Raw genomic sequence first — 26,686 nt, 5'->3', positions numbered from 1 at the left:
TGATTCTAGATTTTACTATCATGTATGACCAGAAAAAAATATATATATTAAAGGTTATAAAGTTAGCTGGCTGACTATTAGGTGCCAACTACCTGCCTACCTCTTCCACAGTGTTGACGAGCAAGGTTGTAATTAGGAAAGTAATTCTCTTATTCTGAAAAACAAAACAAAACAAACAAAAAACCTACAACAAATTACAAATGTAAAAAACTGACAAATACCAAAAATATCAGAAAAATTAAGAAAAATACCATATTTTTATTAATTACCTTCCTGACATACCTTTATAATACTTTTTTCTCACCTTTTAAGTGCACATTTTTTGTTCTTTTCATAAGACAATGCTCCTGTAATATCATTTTCTATAGACCAGAAAGATAATTCAGTCCTTCCATGTGATGGATAAAAATTTGATTTAAAAATATTCAGATAATTTCTTTCAGCCTCACAGCAAGTTACTGGTAATTGTCATATAATTTTTTAGAATTTTTGTCAGATTTGGAAAAACCTCTAAATTTGTCAATGTGTGAGTTGTAATATTTCAGGACATTTCATGTTTCTTTTCCATTGATTCATCTTAAATATTCTTAGAACTGATGACATTCATTAACCAGTTTGTTACCGATGTCCTCATTGTACTGGCATATTTTCCTTATCAATGTCAATATTTCACATGAGAGCAGCAAGAACTGTAAATGTTTCTCCTTTGTGATTGTATACTGTACTCTACCTCATTATTGGATCATCAGACAATCCAAGGGCCTGTTCATTGATTCCATTTGACATTATCTTTTCCTCTGAATGAACTACTGCTTGCAGTATAATCTGAAATGTGTTGTTATTATTTGCGTATTGATGTCAGAAAAATTTCTATTGATTTTAATTACTTATCTTTAACTCTTTTTTACATTTCACTAATTTTATGTATCTTTTTCTCTCAATTCTTTAATACATAAATGAATTGACTTTTAAAATTATTTATTTATTTTGATTGAAATATAGTTGATATACAATATTATGTGAGTTTTGGTGTACAACATAGTGATTTGCCGTTTAAATACATTACAAAATGATCATGATAAGTCTAGTAACCATCTGACACCACACAAAGTTATTACAGTATCGTTGTATATATTCCTTATGCTATAAGTTACCTCCCCGTGACTTGTTTACTTTATAATTGGAAGTTTGTACCTCTTATTCCCCTCACCTCTTTCATCTAACTCCCCACCCTATACATAAATGAATTTAGAGATGAGAAAGAATAGTGTCCTCCCTATAAGGAAAAAATCAGAAGTCTGTACTCTTTTTTTTTTTAAGATTTTTTTTTTTTGATGTGGACCATTTTTAAAGTCTTTATTGAATTTGTTACAACACTGATTCTGTTTTACGTTTTGGTTTTTTGGCAGTGACACATGTGGTGTCTTAGCTCCCTGACCAGGGATTAAACCTGCACCTCCTGCATTGGACGGCCAGGTCTTAACCGCTGGACCACCAGGGAAGTCCCTGTACTCTCTTGTATTGAAAATGTTCCAGAAGATATTTCCAAATAGCAGTTAAAATGCCATATTCAAGCTTTATCAAATATATCACTCCCATTAACAAAGAAAAAAATCCCTTATGGTACATTTATTATTGTATAAGCTGTATGGTTGATTTCATTCCTGGCAGGAGAGAATGCTATTTTGACTAGACATAAACAAAAGCTGAATCTTCTGCTTACCATTCTACACGTGTGATGATCTGAAGAATTTTCAGAGATTAGCTTCTGGGGCTGTACATTTCAAACCTTGTTTCTCTTCCACCACTGACATAAGTTTGGTGCCTGGCAGTGTAGGAATGTTCCTGTCTCAGTACAACATACCTTGTCAGGTAAGTTAGCATGGAGCGCAGTAGGAGTATTCCTGGAAGCCATACAGTAAGCAATAATAGGACTTGACAGAAGTGACTGCAAACCACATCCCTGTATCCCAATATAAAAATATGTCTCTGATTAAACCTTCCCCCAAATGCCCACAGCCACTTCAATACCACCAGACTTGAGGGGACTGAGGGGAAGTTGGGGTGGAAAAGAGACAGTGGCCTTAACCATTTGTGGTTGAAATACCCCAGTTTTGCAAATTTTATTGCAACCTATCACCATGTGAACACATTACCAGGGCCCCTTCTGGGCCTTGAAAGGAACCTGTCCAAGTGAGGAGCCTTGAAGCTTATGCTCACTGACTTCCTGGCAAATTGGGCTCAGCCTCCCCCACTCTCAACATCTTCCAAGCCCTCATCCACGCTCTCCTGGATTGTTGCCATCACTTCCTCTTTCTTCCCTGCTCCTTTCAGTCTGTTCTTAACACAGTGCCCAAAGAGATCCTGTAAAAACTTAAGTCAGATCGTGTCATACCTCTGTTCAAAAGCCTCCAACGTTTTCCGATCTCAATTCCAGTAAAAGCTAATAGTCCAGGTGGCACTGAGTGACCTGGCCTTTTGCCTTTCTGACCTCACCTCATGGTATCCAGCCCTTCCTCACTCCACTTCAGTCTCCTACAGTTTCTGGAGTGGCCAGACACAGTCCCATGGGGCTCTTGAATTTGCTGTTCATGGAGCCTGGACAGCTCTTCCATCTCCTTCAGTGAAACCTTGCTTGACCTCCCCTCACAAGTCCATTTCTTGTCCCTGCTTTATATTTCTCCATAGACTGAATCACCATCTAAATACTATGTTTTCCTTTTTTTTTTTTTTCGGTACGTGGGCCTCTCACTGTTGTGGTCTCTCCAGTTGCGGAGCACAGGCTCCGGACACTCAGGCTCAGCGGCCATGGCTCACGGGCCCAGCCCCGCTCCGCGGCATGTGGGATCTTCCCGGACCGGGGCACGAACCCGCGTCCCCTGCATCGGCAGGCGGACTCCCAACCACTGCACCACCAGGGAAGCCCTGCTTATTATTATTATGTTTTTTAGTTATTTTATTTTTTAACATCTTTATTGGAGTATAATTGCTTTACAATGGTGTTTTAGTTTCTGCTGTATAACAAAGTGAATCAGCTATACATATACATATATCCCCATATCTCCTCCCTCTTGCATCTCCCTCCCTCCCACCCTCCCTATCCCACCCCTCTAGGTGGTCACAAAGCACCGAGCTGATCTCCCTGTGCTATGTGGCTGCTTCCCACTAGCTATCTACCTTACGTTTGGTAATGTATATGTATACATGCCACCCTCTCACTTTGTCCCAGCTTACCCTTCCCCCTCCCCGTGCCCTCAAGACCATTCTCTACGTCTGCGTCTTTATTCCTGTCCTGGCCCTAGGTTCTTCAGAATCTTTTTTTTTTTTTAGATTCCATATATATGTGTTAGCATACGGTATTTTGTTTTTCTCTTTCTGACTTACTTCACTTTGTATGACAGACTCTAGGTCCATCCACCTCACTACAAATAACTCAATTTCATTTATTTTTATGGCTGAGTAATATTCCATTATATATATGTGCCACATCTTCTTTATCCATTCATCTATCAATGGACACTTAGGTTGCTTCTGTGTCCTGACTGTTGTAAATAGAGCTGCAATGAACATTGCAGTACATGACTCTTTTTGAATTATGGTTTCCTCAGGGTATATGCCCAGTATTGGGATTGCTGGGTCGTATGGTGGTTCTATTTTTAGTTTTTAAGGAACCTCCATACTGTTCTCCATAGTGGCTGTATCAATTTACATTCCCACCAATAGTGTAAGTGGGTTCCCTTTTCTCCACACCCTTTCCAGTTTTTATTGTTTGTACATTTATTGGTGATGGCCTTTCTGACTGGTGTGAGGTGACACCTCATTGTAGTTTTGATTTACATTTCTCTAATGATTAGTGACGTTGAGCATCCTTTCATGTGTCTGTTGACAATCTGTATATCTTCTTTGGAGAAATGTCTATTTAGGACTTCTGCTCATTTTTGGATTGGGTTGTTTGTTTTTTGATACTGAACTTCATGAGCTGCTTGTAAATTTTGAAGATTAATTCTTTGTCAGTTGCTTCATTTGCAACTATTTTCTCCCATTCTGAGGGTTGTCTTTTCGTCTTGTTTATGGTTTCCTTTGCTGTGCAAAAGCTTTTAAGTTTCATTAGGTCCCATTTGTTTATTTTTGTTTTTATTTCCATTTCTCTAGGAGGTGGGTCAAAAAGGATCTTGCTGTAATTTATGTCATAGAGTGTTCTGCCTATGTTTTCCTCTAAGAGTTTGATAGTGTCTGGCCTTACATTTAGGTCTTTAATCCATTTTGAGTTTCTTTTTGTGTATGGTGTTAGGGAGTGTTCTAATTTCATTCTTTTACATGTAGCTGTCCAGTTTTCCCACCACTACTTATTGAAGAGGCTGTCTTATCTCCGTTGTATATTCTTGTCTCCTTTATCACAAATAAGGTGACCATAGGTGTGTGGGTTTATCTCTGGGCTTTCTATCCTGTTCCATTGATCTATATTTCTGTTTTTGTGCCAGTACCATACTGTCTTGATTACTGTAGCTTTGTAGTATAGTCTGAAGTCTGGGAGCCTGATTCCTCCAGCTCTGTTTTTCTTTCTCAAGGTTGCTTTATTCGGGGTCTTTTGTGTTTCCATACAAATTCTGAAATTTTTTGTTCTAGTTCTGTGAAAAATGCCAGTGGTAGTATGATATGGATTGCATTGAATCTGTAGATTGCTTTGGGTAGTATAGTCATTTTCACAATGTTGATTCTTCCAATTCAAGAACATGGTATATCTCTCCATCTGTCTGTATCATGTTTAATTTCTTTCATCAGTGTCTTATAGCTTTCTGCATACAGGTCTTTTGTCTCATTAGGTAGGTTTATTCCTAGGTATTTTATTCTTTTTGTTGCAATGGTAAATGGGAGTGTTTCCTGACAGCTTTACTTCTTCTTTTCTGATTTGGATTCCTTTTATTTCTTTTTCTTCTCTGATTGCTGTGGCTAAAACTTCCAAAACTATGTTGAATAATAGTGGTGAGAGTGGACAGCCTTGTCTTGTTCCTGATCTTAGAGGAAATGGTTTCAGTTTTTCACCATTGAGAATGATGTTGGCTGTGGGTTTGTCATATATGGCCTTTAATATGTTGAGGAAAGTTCCCTCTATGCCTACTTTCTGGAGGGTTTTTATCATAAATGGGTGTTGAATTATGTCAAAAGCTTCTGCATCTATTGAGATGATCATATGGTTTTTCTCCTTCAATTTGTTAATATGGTTTATAACATTGATTGATTTGCGTATATTGAAGAATCCTTGCATTCCTAGGTTAAACCCCACTTGATCATGGTGTATGATCCTTTTAATGTGCTGTTGGATTCTGTTTGCTGGTATTTTGTTGAGGATTTTTGCTTCTATGTTCATCAGTGATATTGGCTTGTAGTTTTCTTTCTTTGTGACATCTTTGTCTGGTTTTGGTATCGGGCTGATGGTGGCCTCATAGAATGAGTTTGGGAGTGTTCCTCCTTCTGCTATATTTTGGAAGAGTTTGAGGACAGGTGTTAGCTCTTCTCTAAATGTTTGATAGAATTCACCTGTGAAGCCATCTGGTCCTGGGCTTTTGTTTGTTGGAAGATTTTTAATCACAGTTTCAATTTCAGTGCTTGTGATTGGTCTGTTCATATTTTCTATTTATTCCTGGTTCAGTCTTGGAAGGTTGTGCATTTCTAAGAATTTGTCCATTTCTTCCAGGTTCTCCATTTTATTGGCATATAGTTGCTTGTAGTAATCTCTCATGATCCTTTGTATTTCTGCAGTGTCAGTTGTTACTTCTCCTTTTTCATTTCTAATTCTATTGATTTAAGTCTTCTCCCTTTTTTTCTTGATGAGTCTGGCTAATGGTTTATCAATTTTGTTTATCTTCTCAAAAACCAGCTTTTAGTTTTACTGATCTTTGCTATCGTTTCCTTAATTTCTTTTCATTTATTTCTGATCTGATCTTTATGATTTCTTTCCTTCTGCTAACGTTGGGTTTTTTCTGTTCTTCTTTCTCTAATTGCTTTAGGTGTAAGGTTAGGTTGTTTATTTGAGATGTTTCTTGTTTCTTAAGGTAGGATTGTATTGCTATAAACTTTCCTCTTAGAACTGCTTTTGCTGCATCCCATAGGTTTTTGGTCATCGTGTTTTCATTGTCATTTGTTTCTAGGTTTTTTTTAATTTCCTCTTTGATTTCTTCAGTGATCTCTTGGTTATTAAGTAGTTTATTGTGTAGCCTCCATGTGTTTGTATTTTTTACAGATATTTTCCTGTAATTGATATCTAGTCTCATAGCGTTGTGGTCAGAAAAGATACTTGATATGATTTCAATTTTCTTAAATCTACCAAGGCTTGATTTGTGATCCAAGGTATGATCTATCCTGGAGAATGTTCCATAAGCACTTGAGAAGAAAGTATATTCTGTTGTTTTTGGTTGGAATATCCTATAAATAACAAGACCATCTTATTTAATGTCTCATTTAAAGCTTGTGTTTCCTTATTTATTTTCATTTTGGATGATCTGTCCATTGGTGAAAATGGGGTGTTAATGTCCCCTACTATGACTGTGTTAATGTCGATTTCCCCTTTTAAGGCTGTTAGCATTTGTCTTATGTATTGAGGTGCTCCTATGTTGGGTGCATAAATATTTACAATTGTTATAACTTCTTCTTGGATTGATCCCTTGATCATGATGTAGTGTCCTTCTTTGTCTCTTGTAATAGTCTTTATTTTAAAGTTATTTTGTCTGATATGAGAATTGCTACTCCAGCTTTCTTTTGATTTCCATTTGTGTGGAATATCTTTTTCCATCCCCTCACTTTTGGTCTGTATGTGTCCCTAGGTCTGAAGTGGGTCTCTTGTAGACAGCATATATACGGATCTTGTTTTTGTGTCCATTCAGCCAGTCTATGTCTTTTGGTGGGAGCATTTAATCCATTTACATTTAAGGTAGTTATCGATATGTGTGTTCCTATTACTGTTTTCTTAGTTGTTTTGGGTTTGTTATTGTAGGTCTTTTCCTTCTCCTGTGTTTCTTGCCTAGAGAAGTTCCTTTAGCATTTGTTGTAAAGCTGGTTTGGTGGTGCTGAATTCTCTTAGCTTTTCCTTGTCTGTAAAGGTTTTACTTTCTCTGTTGAATCTGAATGAGATCCTTGCTGGGTAGAGTAATCTTGGTTGTAGGTTTTTCCCTTTCATCACTTTAAATATGTCCTGCCACTCCCTACTGGCTTGCAGAGTTTCTGCTGAAAGAACAGCTGTTAACCTTATGGGGATTCCCTTGTATGTTATTTGTTGCTCTTCCCTTGCTGCTTTTAATATTTTTTCTTTTTATTTAATTTTTTATAGTTTAATTATTATGTGTCTTGGCATGTTTCTCCTTGGATCTATCCTGTATGGGACTCTCTGCACTTCCTGGACTTGATTGACTGTTTCCTTTCCCATATTAGGGAAGTTTTCAACTGTAATCTCTTCAAATATTTCCTCAGCCCCTTTTTTTTTCTCTTCCTCTTCTGGGACCCCTATAATTCGAATGTTGGTGCATTTAGTGTTGTCCCAGAGGTCTCTGAGACTGTCCTCAATTCTCTTCATTCTTTTTTCTTTATCCTGCTCTGCGGTAATTATTTCCACTATTTTATCTCCCAGGTCACTTCTCTGTTCTTCTGCCTCAGTTATTCTGCTATTGATTCCTTCTTGAGAATTTTTAATTTCATTTATGGTGCTGTTCATCATTTTTTGTTTGCTCTTTAGTTCTTCTAGATCCTTGTTAAACGTTTCTTTTATTTTCTCCATTCTATTTCCAAGATTTTGGATCATCTTTACTGTCATTACTCTGAATCCTTTTTTAGGTAGACTGCCTATTTTCTCTTCATTTGTTTGGTCTGGTGGGTTTTTACCTTGCTCCTTCATCTGCTTTGTGTTTCTCTGTCTTCTCATTTTGCTTAACTTACTGTGTTTGGGGTCTCCATTTCGCAGGCTGCAGGTTTGTAGTTACCGTTGTTTTTGGTGCCTGCCCCCAGTGGGTGAGGTTGTTTCAGTGGCTTGTGTAGGCTTCCTGGTGGAGGGGACTGGTGCCTGTGTTCTGGTGGATAAAGCTGGATCTTGTCTTTCTGGTGGGCAGGACTGCATCCGGTGGTGTCTTTGGGGGTGTCTGTGACCTTATTATGATTTTAGACAGCGTCTCTGCTAATGGGTGGTGTTGTATTTCTGTCTTGCTAGTTGTTTGGCATAGGGTATCCAGCACTGTAGCTTGCTGGTCGTTGAGTGGAGCTGGGTCTTAGCGTTGAGATGGAGATCTCTGGGAGAGAGACCTTTTGCTGTTTGATATTACATGGGGCTGCGAGGTCTCTGGTGGACCAATATCCTGAACTCGGCTCTCCCACCTCAGAGGCACAGGCCTGACACCCGGCCGGAGCACCAAGACCCTGTCAGCCACACAGCTGGCCTGGAGCCTTCTCCCACAAGGAATGGGAGCTGTTTCACTTTCTCTTGAGCTTCTCTTTAACCAGATTAAAAGGGCCTCTGAGTTTCTGTTGGTGCAGTCAGAGTTTGCAGTATCTGTGTTTTGCTTATTATCTGTCTCCCTCCTCTAGAATGTGAGCTCCTTATGGTGTGGATCTTTGTTTTGTCCACTGCTGTACCCAGTGCCTGACATAATGACTGTTTTCTGGTAAAGACAGGGGTTTCTGCCTTAAATGTTCCTTTCTCTAGCCCCACCAGCAGCCTGCAGGACCACCTTCTGAGAAAGATCAGTGAAAGTATAGTTACTGGAAGTCCAGTTTCCCTAAAAGAGAAGAGCAAAGGTGACATAGTGGCAGGGTTTTCTAGCATTTGAGCAGCTTGTTTCTATATAGAACTGTTTTCTTGTGAAGTGACTCACCGGAGGATTTGATCACTGAATTATAAATCTCGTGCACCTCCTCCCCTTGTTCCCCAAAATGTAATCCAGAGTCACTGCGGTAGTAATAGGAAATTGCCAAATCATATAACTTTTCTTCCCATTTCAAAGGAAAAAATACAAATAAAAAGAAAAGAAGAAAAGGAGTCACTTGAAATGTTTGTTCTTATCTTTTCTTCCTTTTCATTTTTCTTTCTCCTCCTGACTTCGAATAAAATGAACCAGAAAATATCACAGAAAAGCAAGAAAACAGGCTGTTATTAGAGCCTCCCACTTATTCAGAGGGTTTTGGCATCCTGCTGTGACAAATGAGCTTAGGGCCAGGGGAGATAATATCACTTGTAAATATAAAATATTTTAAGTTGTTAACATAATAAAACATTTTCCAAAAAGTTTTAAAAAGACAAGTAAAAGGGGGCTTCCCTGGTGGCGCAGTGGTTGGGAGTCCGCCTGCCAATGCGAGGGACGCGGGTTCTTGCCCCGCTCCAGGAGGGTCCCACGTGCCGTGGAGCGGCTGGGCCCATGGGCCATGGCCGCTGAGCCTCCGTGTCTGGAGCCTGTGCTCCGCAACGGGAGTGGCCACAGCAGTGAGAGGCCCGCATACGGCAAAAAAAAAAAAAAAAAAAAAGACAAGTAAAAGTATTCATAATCCCACCACCACAAAAGAAAAGCTAGAACTTTGGTATATTCCCTTCCAATTTTTTCTCTCATGCATACACTTTTTCATCATGGTAAAAAACATACAACATAAAATGTACCATCTTAGCCATTTTAAGTGTACAGTACAGGAGTGTTATGCACATATTTTTTAAAAATAAATTTATTTATTTATTTTTGGCTGTGTTGGGTCTTTGTTGCTGCTCGCGGGCTTTCTCTAGTTGTGGTGAGCGTGGGCTACTTTTCATTGCAGTCCGCAGCCTTCTCATTGTGGTGGCTTCTCTTGTTGTGAAGCATGGTATCTAGGCGTGCAGTCTTCAGTAGTTGTGGCTCACGGGCTTTGTTGCTCCGCGGCACATGGGATCTTCCCGGAGCAGGGCTCGAACCTGTGTCCCCTGCGTTGGCAGGTGGACTCTTAACCACTGCGCCACCAGGGAAGTCCCCATATATTTTTACATATGTGTCATACTTGTACCTTTTGTACCCTGATTTTTTTCCCTCACTTTACCTCATATCAAATAAATCTTCCATGTAGCCAATTTGTCTACATGCTTGTAATTTTAAAGATGCATAATATTCTATCCCATGGTTATAACATACTTTATTTAACTGTTCACCTATAATTGGACATATATGTTGCTTACAGTTTTTCACTCAAAATATTATTATGAACTTTTAGTTCATACAGTATTTTTCTCTTTAATACTTTCAATGAACTTGACTTTCTAGAAGTTTTCTGGGGAAAACTAAGTCAAAAGTGATGTCTTGCATGGTTCTTAAAAATTACAATAAAATGGCTTCCCAGTGGTTTGTACCAGTTTACAATGATCCCAGTGAAGTATGAGAGTACCAATTTCACCACACTCTCACTTTTTCTGTTGCTAATTTAATAGTATAAAACGTTTCTTATTTTAATATGTATTTTTCCTATATCTATTTTCCTTGATTGTTTTCTCTGTTGGGAAATGCCAGTTCCTGTCACTTGCTCGGTTTACCTTTGGGAGGTTGTCTCAATATTTTTCTTATTCCTTTTCATGGGCTGTATATATAATAGAGATTTTAACCCTTTTTCATATTTATTGTGAATATTTTCCCCCAGCTATTGGTTTAAATTTACTTGTTATACTGTCATCTGAAGAAATTTAACATTGTTATACAGTTCAGATCTTTATCAATGTGGTTTTTCCCATCATCTGTCATCTTAGAATATTCTCTCCGCTTTGTCTTATCCCCAGGGCTTTGATAAAGGATTTAATTCTGCTTTATCTTCCTGATTTTATTTTCTATATCTAATTATTTCATTCATCCATTTTGATGTAAATGATATGCAGGTTAAATTAATCTGTTCCTTAAATGCTCACTAGTTAACCAACACTCTTCCTTTAAATACACTTGAAAAAACCCTTGAATAACTGAGATAGTACGTCTATGCCTGTATGAAGAGTTCTTGTGTGCTGGGGTAGGATTCCAGGCTCCCTGGGGAAAGTATAGTCCCAAAGGACTTAGGATGTGGTGTGGTTCAGTGGGAACACAAAAGGAGCAATAACCAGAGTGAAGTGTGGGAGTGCCCCTAAATGTCCTTGCGTTTTCACCTTGCTCGTCCCTTCCCCATTTTGGGGAATGACTGCATTTCTAAAAATTAAAGACCACTTGACCCAGAGGTTTTCCTATCTTGTTAGAGTCCTGCTGAGTTTCCAGGAATGAGGGCTCTCAGTTGACCTACAGCAGTACATTTACTAATCACTCGTGCATGGAGCCTGTGCTAGGCACATTGTGTGTGCCTGTGTACGAGGCAGAATAATAGCCCCAGGACAACCATGAGTTATGCTGTGAGAAGAAAACGATAAAAGGGAGATGAGAAGAGAAATCTAGGTAGATGTAGAGATGGTTCCGCTGTGCAGCCTTAATGGTGTGGGGTGCGGCACTGTCCCTGTGAAGGGCTGTGCCCGCCCTCCATCCTCCTGCCGCCGCTGTGCACCTCTACCCTCCTCTCAGTTGGTCAAAGCCCCTGCACACACAGACAAGACTCTCCACTTGCTTCCCTGCCCTCGGCCAGGCTGCATCTCAAAGCTTTTGCAAGGGTCTTAATCCTGGCGGAGAGCCACGTGCACTAGACTGGGAGTCAGAAGTGCCCGCCCCCACTCCCCTCCCCCCCCCATCCCCACTGCTGTCCAAGAGCCTGGAGCCTGAAAGCTTAAGCGGCTACACTCGGAAGGAAGGCACGTCTGACCTCCTGGTTCTGGTTCCCACCCGCCCACCCAGGTTCGCGGTTATCTTTCCTTCCCGGGTGCTCACAGTAAGGCAGACCGCAAACCCATAACCACTTGTTTTTCCTCTGCTGGGACCATGTACAACAATGGTCTTGACTTTGCATCTTTTAACTGGCAGGCAGGTGGAGGGAACGCGCCTCAGGACCTCTGTCTCATCCTGTTTGGCATGAAGAAGTCATGCATCTTAACCTGTTGACAGAGCATCTGCCACTTTAATCTTGAGAAAGAAAAAGGATCTGGTCCATTTAACGTTAGCACGGAGAGTCCAGATCCCCGAACCTGTTAAACAGAGACGTCCACCGTGCCAGCTTGGCTCTCGGGGAAGCCCAGCCACTGTTAAATTCCAGGACAATCTCTTCCTTGCCACCCTCCACTGAGGGAATTCACCCTCGGGGCCGCCCCGCCTGGCTCCCTCCCACAGCCCTGCGAAGACTGGAGTAGGTGCTCCCCTCAGAAAGGCCCTGGAGTGCCCCGTGGCTCTCAGGGTGCGCAGTGGGACTCGGTAAAGCCGCTGTCCCCTCCCGGGGACAGCGCCTCCTGGGCAGGGCAGCCGGGGGCCGCGGAAGGAGCGAGAGTGGCGCCCGCGTGACTGATCGCGGCGGAGAAAGTCCCCCGAGACTGTGACCCCTGCGCTGGGGGAAGGCGGGGCCGATGCGCAGGAAGATGCCGTGATGGGACCGGGAAAAAAAACACCAACCCCAAACCACCCACTTGTGTTTCTCAACCCGAGTTCACCGAGAGCGGCCGAAAGACCCCAGAAGCTGCGCCGCACCTCCTCGACCCCCACCTGCCCAGCCTCGCTTCTTGTGGGTGGGCTTCGCGCTCCCTCCCGGGTTTCGGAGTCACCACGTGACTTCCACGAAGAGTGAGGCCCCAGCGGAAAGCTGCCACAGGGGTGGTATTTGGGACCCCGAGGTGCGGCGAGAGGGCGGGGAGAGGAGGAAACGAGGCGGGGGTGGGAGGAGGGGGCGGGGCGGACTTGAGGACGGGAAGGACGGCGGGCTTGGACTGGGGGGTGGGGAAACCCGGGCGTTGCGCAGAGGGCGCTGGAGCCGGGAAAGCGGGAAGCCCGAAGGGGCGCGGCAGAGGCGGCGGCCGGCAGGTGCTGGGGCGCGGGGATGCCGGTGGCTGGAGAGAGCCGGTAGGCAGCTCCCCGCGTGCAGGGCGCGCCGGGCCGGGCGGCCGCTCCTCTGCTAGGCTGCGCGGCGGGGCGGGCCGGGCCGGAGAAGCGCGCGGCATGTCGCAAGGGCTCCCGGCCGCCGGCAGCGTCCTGCAGAGGAGCTTCGCGGCTCCGGGGAACCAGGCGCAGCCGCAGGTAGTGAACTAGAGGCTCGGGGAGGACCGCGGGCGATGCGGGGGTGGGCGTGCCTGGGGGCGCGAGGAGGTGGGTGCCGGGGCTCCAGTGTGGCGACCACTGAGTGCAAGGGTGGAGGGCCCTGCGGGAGCTAGACGCGAGCGGTGTGGGGGCCGCGGGGGCGGGCCAGGGACCCTGGCGTGCGCCTCTGCCCTGCCGTCCCCGCGCACGCACGGTGCCCGGGGCGTCCGGGATGGTGACTGGGCTCCTGAGCCTGGGAGGGGGAGAGGCCAGAGGGCGCCGTCGCCTGGTAGGGCTGGGCACTGTCCACGCTCCCCCGCACGTGGGGTCCCCGCTGCCTTGGGCGTCGCCATCCATGCGCCGCCGCCGGCTGCCACCCCACCGCTGGAGCGCGTGGTCCTTCCCCGCCGCTCCGAGCGGGGGCCAAGGTGTGGAGAGGGGAAATTCCGCTACAAGGGGAAACTCGTGCCCAGGCACTCCCAACATCTACCGGCTGCCTCCCGAATGGCCTAGCGGTGCGAGGTAGGGGCCAGAAGTAGGCGGACTCCACCCTCAGAAGTGGTGGAAAGCTCTTGGCTGGCGCTCGGTCCTGTGCGCTGTCCACCACCACGTTTACAACCGCGTACTGGGGAAACTGACACAAAGTTGCCCGCAGGGACTGCAGTATGAGAACTTCCCGCTCTGCTGCTTTAGGACTGAGTCTTTTCATGGTTATGCCCTTCTCAATTCGGTGCCTGGCACAGGATGTCATCGGGTGACGCTAGAGAGCCACACATCTGAGTTTAGGCCTGGACTTTGCCACACACAGGCTGAGTAGCCTTGGGCAATTTGCTCAACCTCTCTGAACCTCAATTTCCCCACGTGTAAAATCAATATGACAATATCAACTTCTCATGATATTTATGAGAACTAATTGAGATGTGGTTAATAATACATGAATATCTCAACAGTTTGCTCCCCTCTTTCCATCTTTTTTTTTTTTTTTTTTTTTTTTTGGGGTACGCGGGCTTCCCACTGTTGTGGCCTCTCCCGTTGCGGAGCACAGGCTCCAGACACGCAGGCTCAGCGGCCATGGCTCACGGGCCCAGCCGCTCCGCGGCATGTGGGATCTTCCCGGACCGGGGCACGAACCCCTGTCCCCTGCATCGGCAGGCGGACCCCCAACCACTGCGCCACCAGGGAAGCCCCCCTCTTTCCATCTTGATTAAATGTTTCTGCTGGTTGTCAGGTATGACAATATGATAGGTGATAAATCCAGTTGGAGTGTCTGCTCCTACAGGGCGGAATGCAGACTGCTTCATGTGCCCTATGAATTTCTGATGATGAACAGAGAGGCATGATTTGGTGACAGGCACTATGGGGGACTCAATAAAAACTAGCAGCAGCCTTAACAGAGATTATTGAGGGCATACCATGCGCTGGTAGCTTTGGGATAAAATCTCATTTTATCCTATGCAGCCCCAAGCATTGGGCTGTTAGGATGATCATTGCAGAGATTACTGACCACTTGTTCAGGGCATGTGTCTCTAGTGCCCAGGACAGTGCCTGGCACATGGCAGGTACTCAGTTAATACTTGCTGAAGGAATGAATGAATCACACAACAAATGAGAAAATGGAAAAATCAGAGAGTTTAAATCATTTGCCCGACACCATATTAATAGTAAGAGACAAAACCAGGAACTGTGTATTTCTAAAGCTAAAAGTTCTGTCTGCTGCACTCGCTGTTGTGTTCCGGTTATATCTACCAAGACTTCTTTGCCTCTAAGGGACTACATTTTAACGTTCTATGCCTGTTCCCTTAAGCACTGCCTCCAGTCCACTTCTATTTGTTATGTTCTTTCTTCTTGTCCTTTCATAGCTTTATATTCTTGCATATGCTGAAAATTCTTTACCTGCTGTAACTTGGGGAGGTGATATGGGTCTTTTCTTATTTGGAATATCAGACCAGATAAAATGATAACTGAAAACATCCATTATTTTATGTTATCAATATTTGCTTTCCATTAATAGTAATAATTGAGTAGCTTTCCTGTGTTTGTATCCCACTAATCTCTTGGCCTTTAAACTCTTTAAAGGTAGTATTTCCCGGGTGTCTCCTCATAGGGTTCTGGAAAGCAAATACTGCCCCACCTCTCCATGTTTTCTATAACTGGATAAAGTGTTTTTACCATGGTAGGTGGATTTTTCTGCCTGCCTGTTTCAGGATAACTCTTTTTTTTTTTTTTTTTTGCGGTATGCGGGCCTCTCACTGTTGTGGCCTCTCCCGTTGCGGAGCACAGGCTCCGGACGCGCAGGCTCAGCGGCCATGGCTCACCGGCCCAGCCGCTCCGCGGCACGTGGGATCTTCCCGGACCGGGGCACGAACCCGTGTCCCCTGCATCGGCAGGCGGACTCTCAACCACTGCGCCACCAGGGAAGCCCTCAGGATAACTCTTGAAGGATTTGACCAAGTTTGGTTAAATCTCATATACAGCCAAGAGCTTTCAAGACACATCATAAATTTGCTTTCTCATTCGCCCTGACCTGTGTGTGAAACAAAACGTCAGTCAGACATTGTTCAAAGGAACCTCTTGTTGTGGCGTTCAGGGTCACGTGGTATGTTGGGAGAGTTCCGTGGTTGCAGTTAGTTATCAGCGTAATGGTGATTTGTACACAGTCTCAAAAGGACCTGTTTGCAAACATTTTAGAAATATGTTTTAGAAATGATGCTTCCTATCTACAAGAAACCAAAGTGGTTAACTAGGGGTCTGCTTTTCAATGTTTTATTCTTTCTAATTTTTAAACTATGTAGATGTTTTACCAACTAAAAATTTTAAATGATATCTTCTAAATTAAAAAAAAAAAAAAAAAGTACCTGTTTGTGTGTGGTGGCAGAAGCCCCGGCCCACAGCAAGTCCCAGATAGCAGCCGCCTTCTGCCTTTCCCGTCCTCAGATGAGCACCAACACCACACCTCTTCCAGGCACAGGCCCTGCAGGGGAGAGGTTTGAGAACGTTGGTTTGGAGTCCAGCAGACCTGAGTTCCACTTCCCGTTCTCCCCGCTACTAGCTGTGATACCTGGAGCAAGTTCCTCAGCATCTCTGAGTTTCTTATTCCTCATCTTTTAGATGGCAGTCCCACCACACATTTCTCAGGGTGGCGACAGGGGTTAACAGCTAGCACAGTCATAGCGCATGGTGAGTGCTCCTCGACGTGGGGCCACTGTTACCCCACTGATGTAGCAGCAAGCACTGCTGTGGCTGCAAAGAAAATGGTGACGCTCCATAAGCAATGCTGGGTGAAGAGAAAGGGCAGGGAAGGTGAGGCGAGGGGCCTCAGCATCACACCTGACCAAACCTTCCCCCCCAGAGCCCTGAGGATGATGACAGGAAGGTCCGAAGGAGGGAAAAAAACCGAGTTGCTGCTCAGAGAAGCCGGAAGAAGCAGACCCAGAAGGCTGACAAACTCCATGAGGTGAGAGTGTGGTTAGGGCAGAGCCATGCAAGGGCCACGGCAAGGAGTCATCCTCCACCCTTGCACTGTGGTGGACCTAAGGTCACACCCTGGTCCTCACCAGTTCGGCCACATGCATGTCTAGTTCTGCTGTGTCCTTCCAGCCCAGTGTTCTGAGTCTTCACTCACTGGTGTCTTCATTTCTCCCTCACTGGTTGCATCTCACACTCACGTTTCCTTTATTACAAAATGAAGAACCCACCTTTTGATCCTGATTCCCTTTCAAGCTAGCGCCCCATTTCTTTTCTTTCCCTCTTTTATTCCCCTGCTTATTAAAAAGAGACATGCTGTCTCCATGTCCTCAGTTCCTGTTTATTCCCCAGTCCTCTGTGGTATCGTTTCTGCTCCCCCAACACACATACACGCACACACGCACATGCACACTTCCTACAGAAGCTGCTCCGCTGAGGCCACTAGTGCCCTGGCACTGCCCGGTCCAGGGACCTCTTTCTAGTCCCCTCATCCTTCGCCTTGCTGGCTCCTCTGACACCATTGATCCTCGCCTTCTTGAAAGCTTCTTTCAAGGTCTTTAGCTTCTAAAAGACCAGTTTCCTATTTCTCCTGACCCTCTTCACCACTTTTTTCTTAGTTTCTTTGTTCACTTTTCTACCTCTGTCTGTTTTCTTAAAAGTTGGTGCTGACTAGGCTTTCAGACTCTGCCCTTTTTTCTTCTCACCCTGGAAGACTTAATCTATTAATCTGTTCTGCCAACGTCAGCTCCCAACATCACTTACTCTCAGGTAGGCATTGATTACTCCAAGACCTCTGGCTCTAACCCCACATGACCAGCGTCTGCTTAGATACCTCCAAATGGGTCGCCACAGCTCCTCAGCTGCAGCATGACCACGATAGCGTGTCTGTTCACCCTGAGACTTTCTCTTCTCACTGTCATCAAATTGTAGTTAATGGAGCTAACTAACCATCTATCTTATCACCCAAATCAGGAACCTGAGCTTTATTCTAAACTCTTCCATTTTCCTCTATCCCTGTGCATAATCCCACGTAATCTCACAGTCAGGACATGGGAACCGACGTCGAAGGCATCCCAGGATCTGTCCAAGGAATGGATGGCATTCCCATGCTCTTGTCTTTGCACAGGGTTGGTGTGAGTATTAAGGGTTTTAGTTCAGCTCTCTCCTGCCACACTTTCTGGCCATAGATTGTCTCAGCAAGGCCAGTCTGAGGGACATTGATAGCACAGGAGACTCTGAGGTGTTATGAGGGGGAAATGACAGTCTCTAAAAACCGCTTCACACTGAGCAGAGAACAGATTTAGAATGCACAGGCTCCAGGGAGAGGTGACCCACTGATATAAATTCCCAGAGGGCCATAGATTATAAATATTACGTTCTTTCTTGAAAGTAGGAAGTCTGGGCTGTAGAAAGAGACTAGGATCTTCAGACCAGGGTCAGGGAAGGTCTGTCCCAGCCGGGATTAGTTCTGTAAAATTTCCACAGAGGAATTGGGGTGCCCTTTGCCTCCTTTCTTCCCTCCCCCTTGCTCCTGAAGCAAGCCTGGTTCTAGCTTCATGCTACCGAATAACCCCCAGAAGGGACTTGTGGCTTGGTCAGTGCAAGGCCCTATATTCAGAACACATGTGCTAGCAGGACCCTTCCTCTCGAGGAACTTCTAGTTGCAGCCAGATGCATCAACATCAAAACACACTAGAGAACACCTGGTTTTAACTCCCAAGTGATTATGTGTGTGGAGGTGACTGAATGACTTGGACAAGATCTTTCATGGAGCAAGGTCGAGTAGATTCGTTCAACAAATATTGATCAAGAACCACTGCAGGCAAGGCATTGCCACTGGGTCACAAGGAGAGGATTGAGATCTCATTCCTGTCCTTGGGAGGCATGAGTCTCAAGGAAAGTGTATTCGTTTCCTGTGGCTGCTGTAACAAATCGTGACAAAGTTGGTGACTTAAAACAACACAGATCTATTTTATCTCACAGTTTTGGAGGCCAGGCATATGAAATGGGTCTCACTGGGCTAAAATCAAGGTGTCAACAGGGCTGCATTCCTTCTGGAGGCTCTGCGGAGGAATCCGTTTCTTGCCTTTTCGAGTTTCTAGAGGCTTCTGTATTCCTTGGCTTGTTGGTCCCCTTCCATTTTCAAAGCCAGCACTGGCCAGTTGAGTCTTTCTCACCCTGCCTCACTCTGACACCGTTTCTGTTGTTACATCTCCTTCTCTGCTTCCTCTTTCCCTAACACTCTCATGATTACACTGGGCTCGCCTGCATAATCTGGGATAATCTCCCTCTTTTAAGATATTCAACTTAGTCACATCTGCAAAGTCCCTTTGGCCATGTAACGTAACATATTCACAGGTTCCAGAGATTGGATGTAAACATCGTGGGGGTTGGCATTATTCTGCCTACCACAAACATAAATACTTTACTACAGTGTCACAAAAAGATGGGTCTCTCTCAATTTCTGTCATTGTTGGATGTGATAATGAAATGAACTAGATTTCCGGGAAATTTAGGGGTGATTTGCCACATTTACTCCTGCCTAATCCCTCTTAGAATGGTGGGTGGAGGGCCCTTCATAGGATTCTTAGCTTGTTCTGCTGTCCATAAACATAACTGTGCCAGTTGCCCTTTCCAGAAGGGGGCCGACTGATCTGAAACCCAGTCCCTCCACAGAAGAACACGCCCTTCTCCTCTTTCTCTGTGGAGCTACAAGAATGGATTAGGGTCATGCACCACTGGCAGATCACCTCAGCAACGCCAGTTTTGTTGGGAAACATAGTATCAAGGAGGCCAGGACAGTGCTTCCATCCATACACAGGCCCCAAAGCAGAAGTCCACCCTTTACCGTCACTAGCTACACACAAGTGTCATTGGTCGCTGGTGTCAGTAGTCACTTTGGTGACTAGTTTTTAAATTTTGAGAAACATCTACATATTGAGAGTGGGATGTCTGGTTAAGAAATGTGGTGATGAATAATGTTACTGTGCTCCAGTGAGCTGCCGGCAGAGGACTTAGCACCCTGCTTTGGGTCACAGCTGAAAGCCCCTCAGGCTCCCTGGGGCTCCCAGGACACATCTAGGTTGGGAAAAGTAAGAGCCAGACACAGTGCATGGAAACCTTCTCCTCAGACTTGGAATGAGGCCAGCTCATGGGGAGACACCGAAGGGCACAGAAAACTGCCACCTGGTAGCCACGACTGCCCACTACTCCCTGGGGAGCTGAGCCCATCATGAGGGCTTTGAGTAAATGTAAAATAGACAGCTAGTGGGAAGCAGCTGCACAGCGCAGGGAGATCAGCTCGGTGCTTTGTGACCGCCTAGAGGGGTGGGATAGAGAGAGTGGGAGGGAGACACAAGAGGGAAGAGATGTGGGGATATATGTATACATATAGCTGATTCACTTTGTTATACAGCAGAAACTAACACACCATTGTAAAGCAATTATACTCCAATAAAGATGTTAAAAAAAAAAAAGGGCTTTGAGTAAAGCCCTTATCCCATAAATTCCTCTATCCTATACTGTGGGCTAGCATTGCTAAATATCTCCAAGTAACTCAAGCTCTTTATTTGCCTTTCCTGAACACCATGAAGGGGAATATTTAGAGCAAGACATGTTTAAAATTCCCACTTCCTCTCCTGCTCACTCAGTTCTTGAGCCTCTCTCACCTCCAACATCCAGAAAATCCTCCTCCAGTCCCAGCTGTTACAAGTCTCTCAGCTGCCTTCTTCCTCCCCCAGCTCTCCATCCCCAAAGCCCGGGGACTATCCATCAGGGCAGAACCCCCTTGGAGGGCAGGGCGGGAGGAGAAGCTGAGCAGGCCAAGCCAGAGAGAGACTGGGGTCACTCTTCAGAGATGTCTGAGTTTCCCCCTCAGGGTGGTGGCTGCCAAAAGTCGCCCCACAGTGATGAGAAGCAGTTCCTAGTGTGTATCTGTGCACCTCGCTGTTCACTGTGGCTTTTCGAGTTTTCCCTTCAAGGCACTTACCCTTCTCATGGAGACTTTGACCCGTATTCATCTCTGAATATTAGGCACATGGCCGGGGTGCAGATTCACAAATGGGAACCCAAGAAAACAGTCCAGGTCTCTAAGCCCAGTTGAAAGTGTCTCAGAAGTGGGTCACACTGGTTCAAGCCAGGCACCCAAAGGTGTAAGACTAAGAAAGAACTTTGAGTCAGAAAAGGAAGGCAGCGATGCCATCCTCAGGAGCCCCAAATGTCACAAACTGACAACTTTCTTGGGCAACATGGTTGTGGTACGTGTTGCCCTGGTGTTTTCAGATATTGCATACTCTAAGAGAATCCTTCATGTCAGTCCTCACTGGGTTTAGAAACTGATGATGACACTAATTTGTACAGCCCTTGCTGGTGACACAGTTTTTCTGCTGGGAAGTATATGAGCTTAAGGCTTGGGAATAGACTTATGGTAAAATCCTGAGCTCACGTAGCCCTTTACTGCTGGTAACCACCATGGGGGGAAATTTGGGCCCAGACGCTGCCAAGCGAAAGCAGAATTGCTGTCATTGCCTGAGAGCTGCAGTTGACCTTGAAGTCAGGGATTAGGCCCCAAGTCTGCATGACCTCAGAAAAGCCACCGTACCTCTGAGTTTCAGTTGTCTCGCTTGTGAAATGGGGTCTGTGTCCTCCTGATGGCCTTTTCCTTCCCCTCATTTCCTTCCCAACTTAGTTATCACCTCTGGTCCCTGGTACCCACATGAGCTTCTTTACCAGTCTTTGCCTCAGAGGCATCCTAGACCCTGAATCCCCCCCCAGACGGCACCTCATTCCTCAATCAGCCTCTCTTTAGAAGCTCAGACCAGGGTTTCTCAGCCGCAGCACTATTGGCCTTTGGGGTCAGCTATTTCCTCGTTGGGGTGGGGGCAGTAGTGCCCCCTTCCCAGCTGTGACAACCCAAACTGTCGCCAGCCGCTCCAGATGTTCCCCAGGGACTGTCAGAATTGGCCCAGTTGAGAATTATTGCCCTAGACAGCTTAATTTCTGAGGCAGAAGTGGGATTTGCAGAGATTTCAACACCTCCCATTTCTGGTCTCTGCTTTGTGACTGTGTCCTGCACATACCCAGAGAAGGCAGCACAGTGACCTCAAATCCTCCTGAGATAGGAGATTGGAAAGTCAGTGATATTTGAGCTAAACTGATCATCTCTTTGGAAATAACAAAGGATCTAATGTTCTTGGCTTCTTTTTCACATATGTTAAGTCCAGGTAATCTCTCCTCAGGTTGAAGTGGGTCTTACTATTCCCCTTTGTACCCACTCAGTGTTCTCACCTCCTGTTTCTCCCCTCTCAGCTCCCTCTTCTATTTTTGTGGAACTGGTCTCGCTTGAAGAAGATTTTGACTTCTTCTCTTTTTATTCCCTCAGCTCAGTAAAAGCCCCTCCGCAGATTTATGAGTAAAACTTAAATCCCAGAAGAGAAAGTCCCTGTGGAGAAGGCAGCCGAGGGGCCTGCTGGAGGCCCGCGACAGGCAGCTCTGTGGCCTTTCTGAGCTGGGGCTCGGGGAGAGCCGTGGACTTCGGCAGCATGGCCCCTGTGGCTTCCAGAGGGAGAGCTCAGAAGCTCAGAAGCATCTTGCCACAGCATTCAGTAACTATACAAAGGCATGTGGAATATTCTGCTACAGGAAGAATTCTGTTCTTTGGAATCTAGTTAAAATGTTAGCTCATCGCTGGGCTTCCCTGGTGGCGCAGTGGTTGGGAGTCCGCCTGCCGATGCAGGGGACACGGGTTCGTGCCCCGGTCCGGGAGGATCCCACGTGCCGCGGAGCGGCTGGGCCCGTGAGCCATGGCCACTGGGCCTGCACGTCTGGAGCCAGTGCTCCGCAACGGAAAGGCCACAACAGTGAGAGGCCCGCGTACCGCAAAAAAAAAAAAAAAAAAATCTTAGCTCATCGGAACCATTCAAATGTATTCTTCATTTTACTTGGAGGTGAAGAGAATTTCCAGTTGCAGGGTGGAGAGAGAGAGAGAGGGAGAGAGAGAGAGAGAGAGAGAGAGAGAGAGAGAGAGAGAGAGAGAGAGTGTGTGTGTGTGTGTGTGTGTGTGTGTGTGTGTGTGCGCGCATGCGCGCATGTACGAACTACCCAGAGCTGTGGCCTCTGTCAGCCCTTTGCTACAGGCAGCGCTCCCCACGATGCCTAGGTCCCCATCCCCTCCTCCCAGCCAGACCCTTCCTGCCCACAGAGGGCCTCTTGCTGCATTGAGAGACTGCATTCTGACTCCCGGACTAGAGCTGTCAGAGGCCAGAGGAGAGCCTGGGGCATTGGGGGTGGTAGGCCTGGAGGAGAGCTGAAGGCGTAATGCAGCCAGGGTACTAGGGGGCCAAAGTGGCCCAGCTCAGCCTGTGGCAGGGTGGGCGAGGCCCGCTGCCATGGAGAGTATTCCGGGTCACCCTGAGAGCCTGCCTGGGAAAGACAGGAGGCAGAGAGATAGCTCTGATGGCCTCTATGTGCAACCTCTCTGAGGCCCTTGTTCTGAGAGGGAGGAAAGTGCCTAGAGTGGGAGGGAGGGAAGGAAGGGGGCAGGAGAAGGAGACCAAGGGCGAGGGTTGTGGAGTCACTGAGCTCGTAGATGTTGGCACTGGGGCCTGTCGGGCAGGGGTACAGGAGAAGGTAGCAGAGGCCCCTAGTTGCTATACATTTCTGATCTTTGGGGAGAAACCTTATTTAATATAAGTAAGATTGACTATGATGCAAGACTGAATAGAACACGTAATGAGAGATGTGGTTCCATTAGGTGCTATGATCTGGGAAGCCTTCCTGGAGGTGTTGGGCTTGACCTTCCACACACAAGCAGGAAGGCAGCCCAGTTGAGGATAACAGCTTTAGTAAAGAGGCAGAGCTGAGAATTTGCATGTATCTTCATGGCCTGTAAGAAGATCAGACTTTTTTAGTACTATTTCTTAAAAGTTACTGGTAAGATAATAAGGTTGGGCTCCCAGCTCAGGAAATGCATGGCATGCATGGTTCAACAAAGCCTAACCATATGAATCAACCTAGAAATGATTGAAAACAACATTTCAACAAGATGCAAATAAGATCGTCAGCCTTAAGAAGGTCTCTCTTGATATGCCATAGGGCTCTGTAAGTGGCCGAGTATTGTAGGACTTATTAATGAGTTGGGTGAAGAAAAGGAAGACCTACTTCATCGAGTTAGCGGACAGCTTAGAGCTGTGTGGTATCACTAACCCAGGAGCTGACACAATCGATATTCAAAAAGATTTTGCTAGGCTGGCAGATGACCAAGCAAACAGGGCGACATTCAGTAGAAGAGGATGTAAGGCCCACCCTTAAGCCAAAGTATCAGTTGTAGTTCAAGTACGAACAGAGAAGCGGCCGATGCAGACGAAGCTTGCACTGCTCTGCATTCTCAGAGAGAATCCCCAGAGCTAGGTGGCTGCGCACTTGGGTCCCACCCAGAGCAGACTACCTCACGCATTTGCCCTCTGAATGGCGGGACCATCCCCAGAATCGTGCATTGTGTTTTGGGAACATTTTCTCAGAGCTCCTGGCAAATTGGAACGTGTGTTGGGAATGGCCTCCCAAAGGGCGTTGGAACCAGAAGTCCTGAAACCCAAGAAACTCAGAGGACCTGAAGCAGTTGGGCTCAGAGAATACCTAAGGGGAAGTGGTATGGGGACGTCTCCTAACATTTCAAGAACTGTGATGTTGAAAAAGTATTGCATGTACTCTATGTGGTTCCATAGGTGGAACCAAGCCCAGTGGGTGGGTTTAAAGGAGAGAATGACTTTGGATAGTACAAAGAGGAGCTTTCTAATAGAGCAGCTCAGAAATAGCAGGAACTGTCTTTTGAAGGAGAGAGTGTCCAGCACAAGTTGGGTGTCGGAGCTAGAATTACATAGGGAAGGTTTCTGCACTGTGTGGTTTGGGCTAAGGGCTCTCTGATCTCCCGCAGTTCTAAGCCTCTGTAAACTCTGATATAGTGGAAGCTTAACAGGTGAGCGTTGGAGCAAAGCCAAGGCAAGGGGTGTTTTCATTCATTTACTCAGCATTCGACAAACATGTGTTATGTTCCCGGCACTGTTCCAGGTGCTGGGGCTGTAACAGTGAACCCAGCAGAAACCACCAGAAAGCAGATCAGCGGCTGTGGGGAGAGGGTCACTGACTGCAGAGGGAGATCAGGGAACTTCTCAGAGTGATGGAAATGTTCTCTGTCTTGATCAACACAGGTGTTTACATTTGTCAAAACTCATCAAATTATACACCTAAAATTAGGTGCATTTTATTTTATGTCAATTATAAATAAGATAATAAAGATGATTCAGAAGACAAAGCCCGGCCCTAATCCTGGTGGGAGGGGAGAGACGTGAAGCAAATGAACAAACAAATCTGAGTGGTGGAGGCGGCTAATGAGAAAGATTTCAGGGAAGGAGGTGAGCATCGTGCCCGGGGTTAGATCTGCCCGGAGGACAGAGGAAGGGCACGTGGTTTCAGAACCGATGCTGAAGACTGATTTCTGTCTTCCCAGGAGTATGAGTGCCTGGAGCAAGAAAACACAGTGCTGCGGAGAGAGATCGGGAAGCTGACGGAGGAGCTGAAGCACCTGAGCGAGGTGCTGAAAGAGCACGAGAAGATATGCCCGCTGCTGCTCTGCCCCGTGAACTTTGTGCCGGTGCCGCGGCTGGACCCCGTGGCTGGCTGCCTGCCCCGGTGAAGCCCAGAGACGGTCCTCCTCTGCCCAGCAAGGAGCGTTGGTCTTTCTCACACCTGGGAAGAGGCTTCCCTCTGCATCCATGTACCGGGGGACCTGTGGCCGGGTCAGCTCTTAGGAGCTCCGGGCCGTGTCCCCAGCAGCCCAGGCTCAGCATGATGCTGTCACAGGCCCCTGACTCAGAGCCTTTAGCGGATCCAGGCAGGGAGGCCATCTTCAGGAATCACTGCGCATCCACTCTGGCAGCTAGTAGGTTCCGTTTTTGTGCAGAATCATTTCCTCTAGCACATGGATAATAAAGGTGTTATCTTCTCTTCTTTCGCCAAGTTCTTAGAATTTAGAGACACAATACCTTTCCTCTTCCTGAAGAGGTCATCTCCTGTCTCCTCAGGTGGTTTTGCAGCTCCTGGGTCTTGCTTCTCCTCCTGGTCATCTCCCCCATGGTCACATCCATGCTAGATGAGGAGGCACCTTTGGGGTGGGACTCCCCTGCCACCCCAGCTGGGTCATGCAGGGGTGTGCTGGGCATGACTCGTGCTTGTCTTATGCGCTGCGTGACCCTCCATCCTGGTCAGCTTTCCCACCCAGGCTGGACCGTCCTGGAAGCTTTCCTACTCCAGGCTGGTTTTCCCATGTGCTCTGTATATTCCCGGGTCACCTCCCATTCCATTGGTAGTCATAGGATTAGGGGACAAATGTACTTTATGGAAGTCTGAATCACACTCGAATGGAGGAGATCTGTCCCCTATGTAAACAAGCAAATATCTGGGTAGATGAGGAGAGGGGAGCTATTTCCTTTTAAAGGTCCCATCCAACTCTATTCTTTCAGGAAAATCAGAACCAGGCCAAGTTGAAAGTGGTCCCAGCAAGAAAAGCAAAATGGGAGAACGCATCCCATCCCCTCCCAATTCTCTTTCTCCCTGGAGCAAGGGGGTTGTGGAAAGTGGAGCCAGCCTATCATAAAGGGAACAAGAAATGGGAACAGCAGGGAAAGTGCTTTGTTGTAAATGTAAATGGTTAAAAAAAAAGAAAAGAAATAGAAAGCAGCTCTTCCCAGGGGTGAAGAACTTGCTGACCTCATGCCAGGATTCATACTGGCTAATCCCCACCAGCCTCCTCTTTTTTTCATCTTTTCTCTCTTTCTTCCCCTGCTTACTGGAGGCTGGCCTGCTGTCTTCTAACTCACGCAGGCTGATGGTGGCAAGATTTCCCTGGTCAGAGGCGCTGGAAGGCTGCTGTTAGACAGGGCCTGTGCCTGCTGGCAGGACCAGGCCAAAGCTTCCTGAATACAGCTCTTTCAGGGAGATGGTGGAATTATCTAGCCACGCGGCTTGTGGCATCTTAGTTCTCCGACCAGGGATTAAACCCAGGCCCATGGCAATGAAAGCGTGGAGTCTTAACCGCTGGACTCCCAGGGAAT

General features: G+C 46.2%; 1 protein-coding gene across 1 annotated transcript; it reads left to right on the top strand.

The window, feature by feature from the left end:
• Positions 1 to 12,952: 12,952 nt before the first annotated feature.
• Positions 12,953 to 25,582, top strand: BATF3 (basic leucine zipper ATF-like transcription factor 3). The gene is made up of 3 exons (XM_033853124.2): positions 12,953 to 13,115; positions 16,465 to 16,569; positions 25,084 to 25,582. The coding sequence occupies exons 1-3, from the start codon at positions 13,038 to 13,040 to the stop codon at positions 25,267 to 25,269; spliced, it is 369 nt and encodes a 122-aa protein (XP_033709015.1). The 5' UTR covers positions 12,953 to 13,037; the 3' UTR covers positions 25,270 to 25,582.
• Positions 25,583 to 26,686: the final 1,104 nt, after the last annotated feature.

Source organism: Tursiops truncatus, chromosome 1, assembly GCF_011762595.2.
Source record: "Tursiops truncatus isolate mTurTru1 chromosome 1, mTurTru1.mat.Y, whole genome shotgun sequence".
NCBI classification, from domain to species: Eukaryota; Metazoa; Chordata; class Mammalia; order Artiodactyla; family Delphinidae; genus Tursiops; species Tursiops truncatus.
The sequence above is the reverse complement of the archived record's forward strand: the minus strand, read 5'-3'. Positions and strand labels throughout refer to the sequence as shown.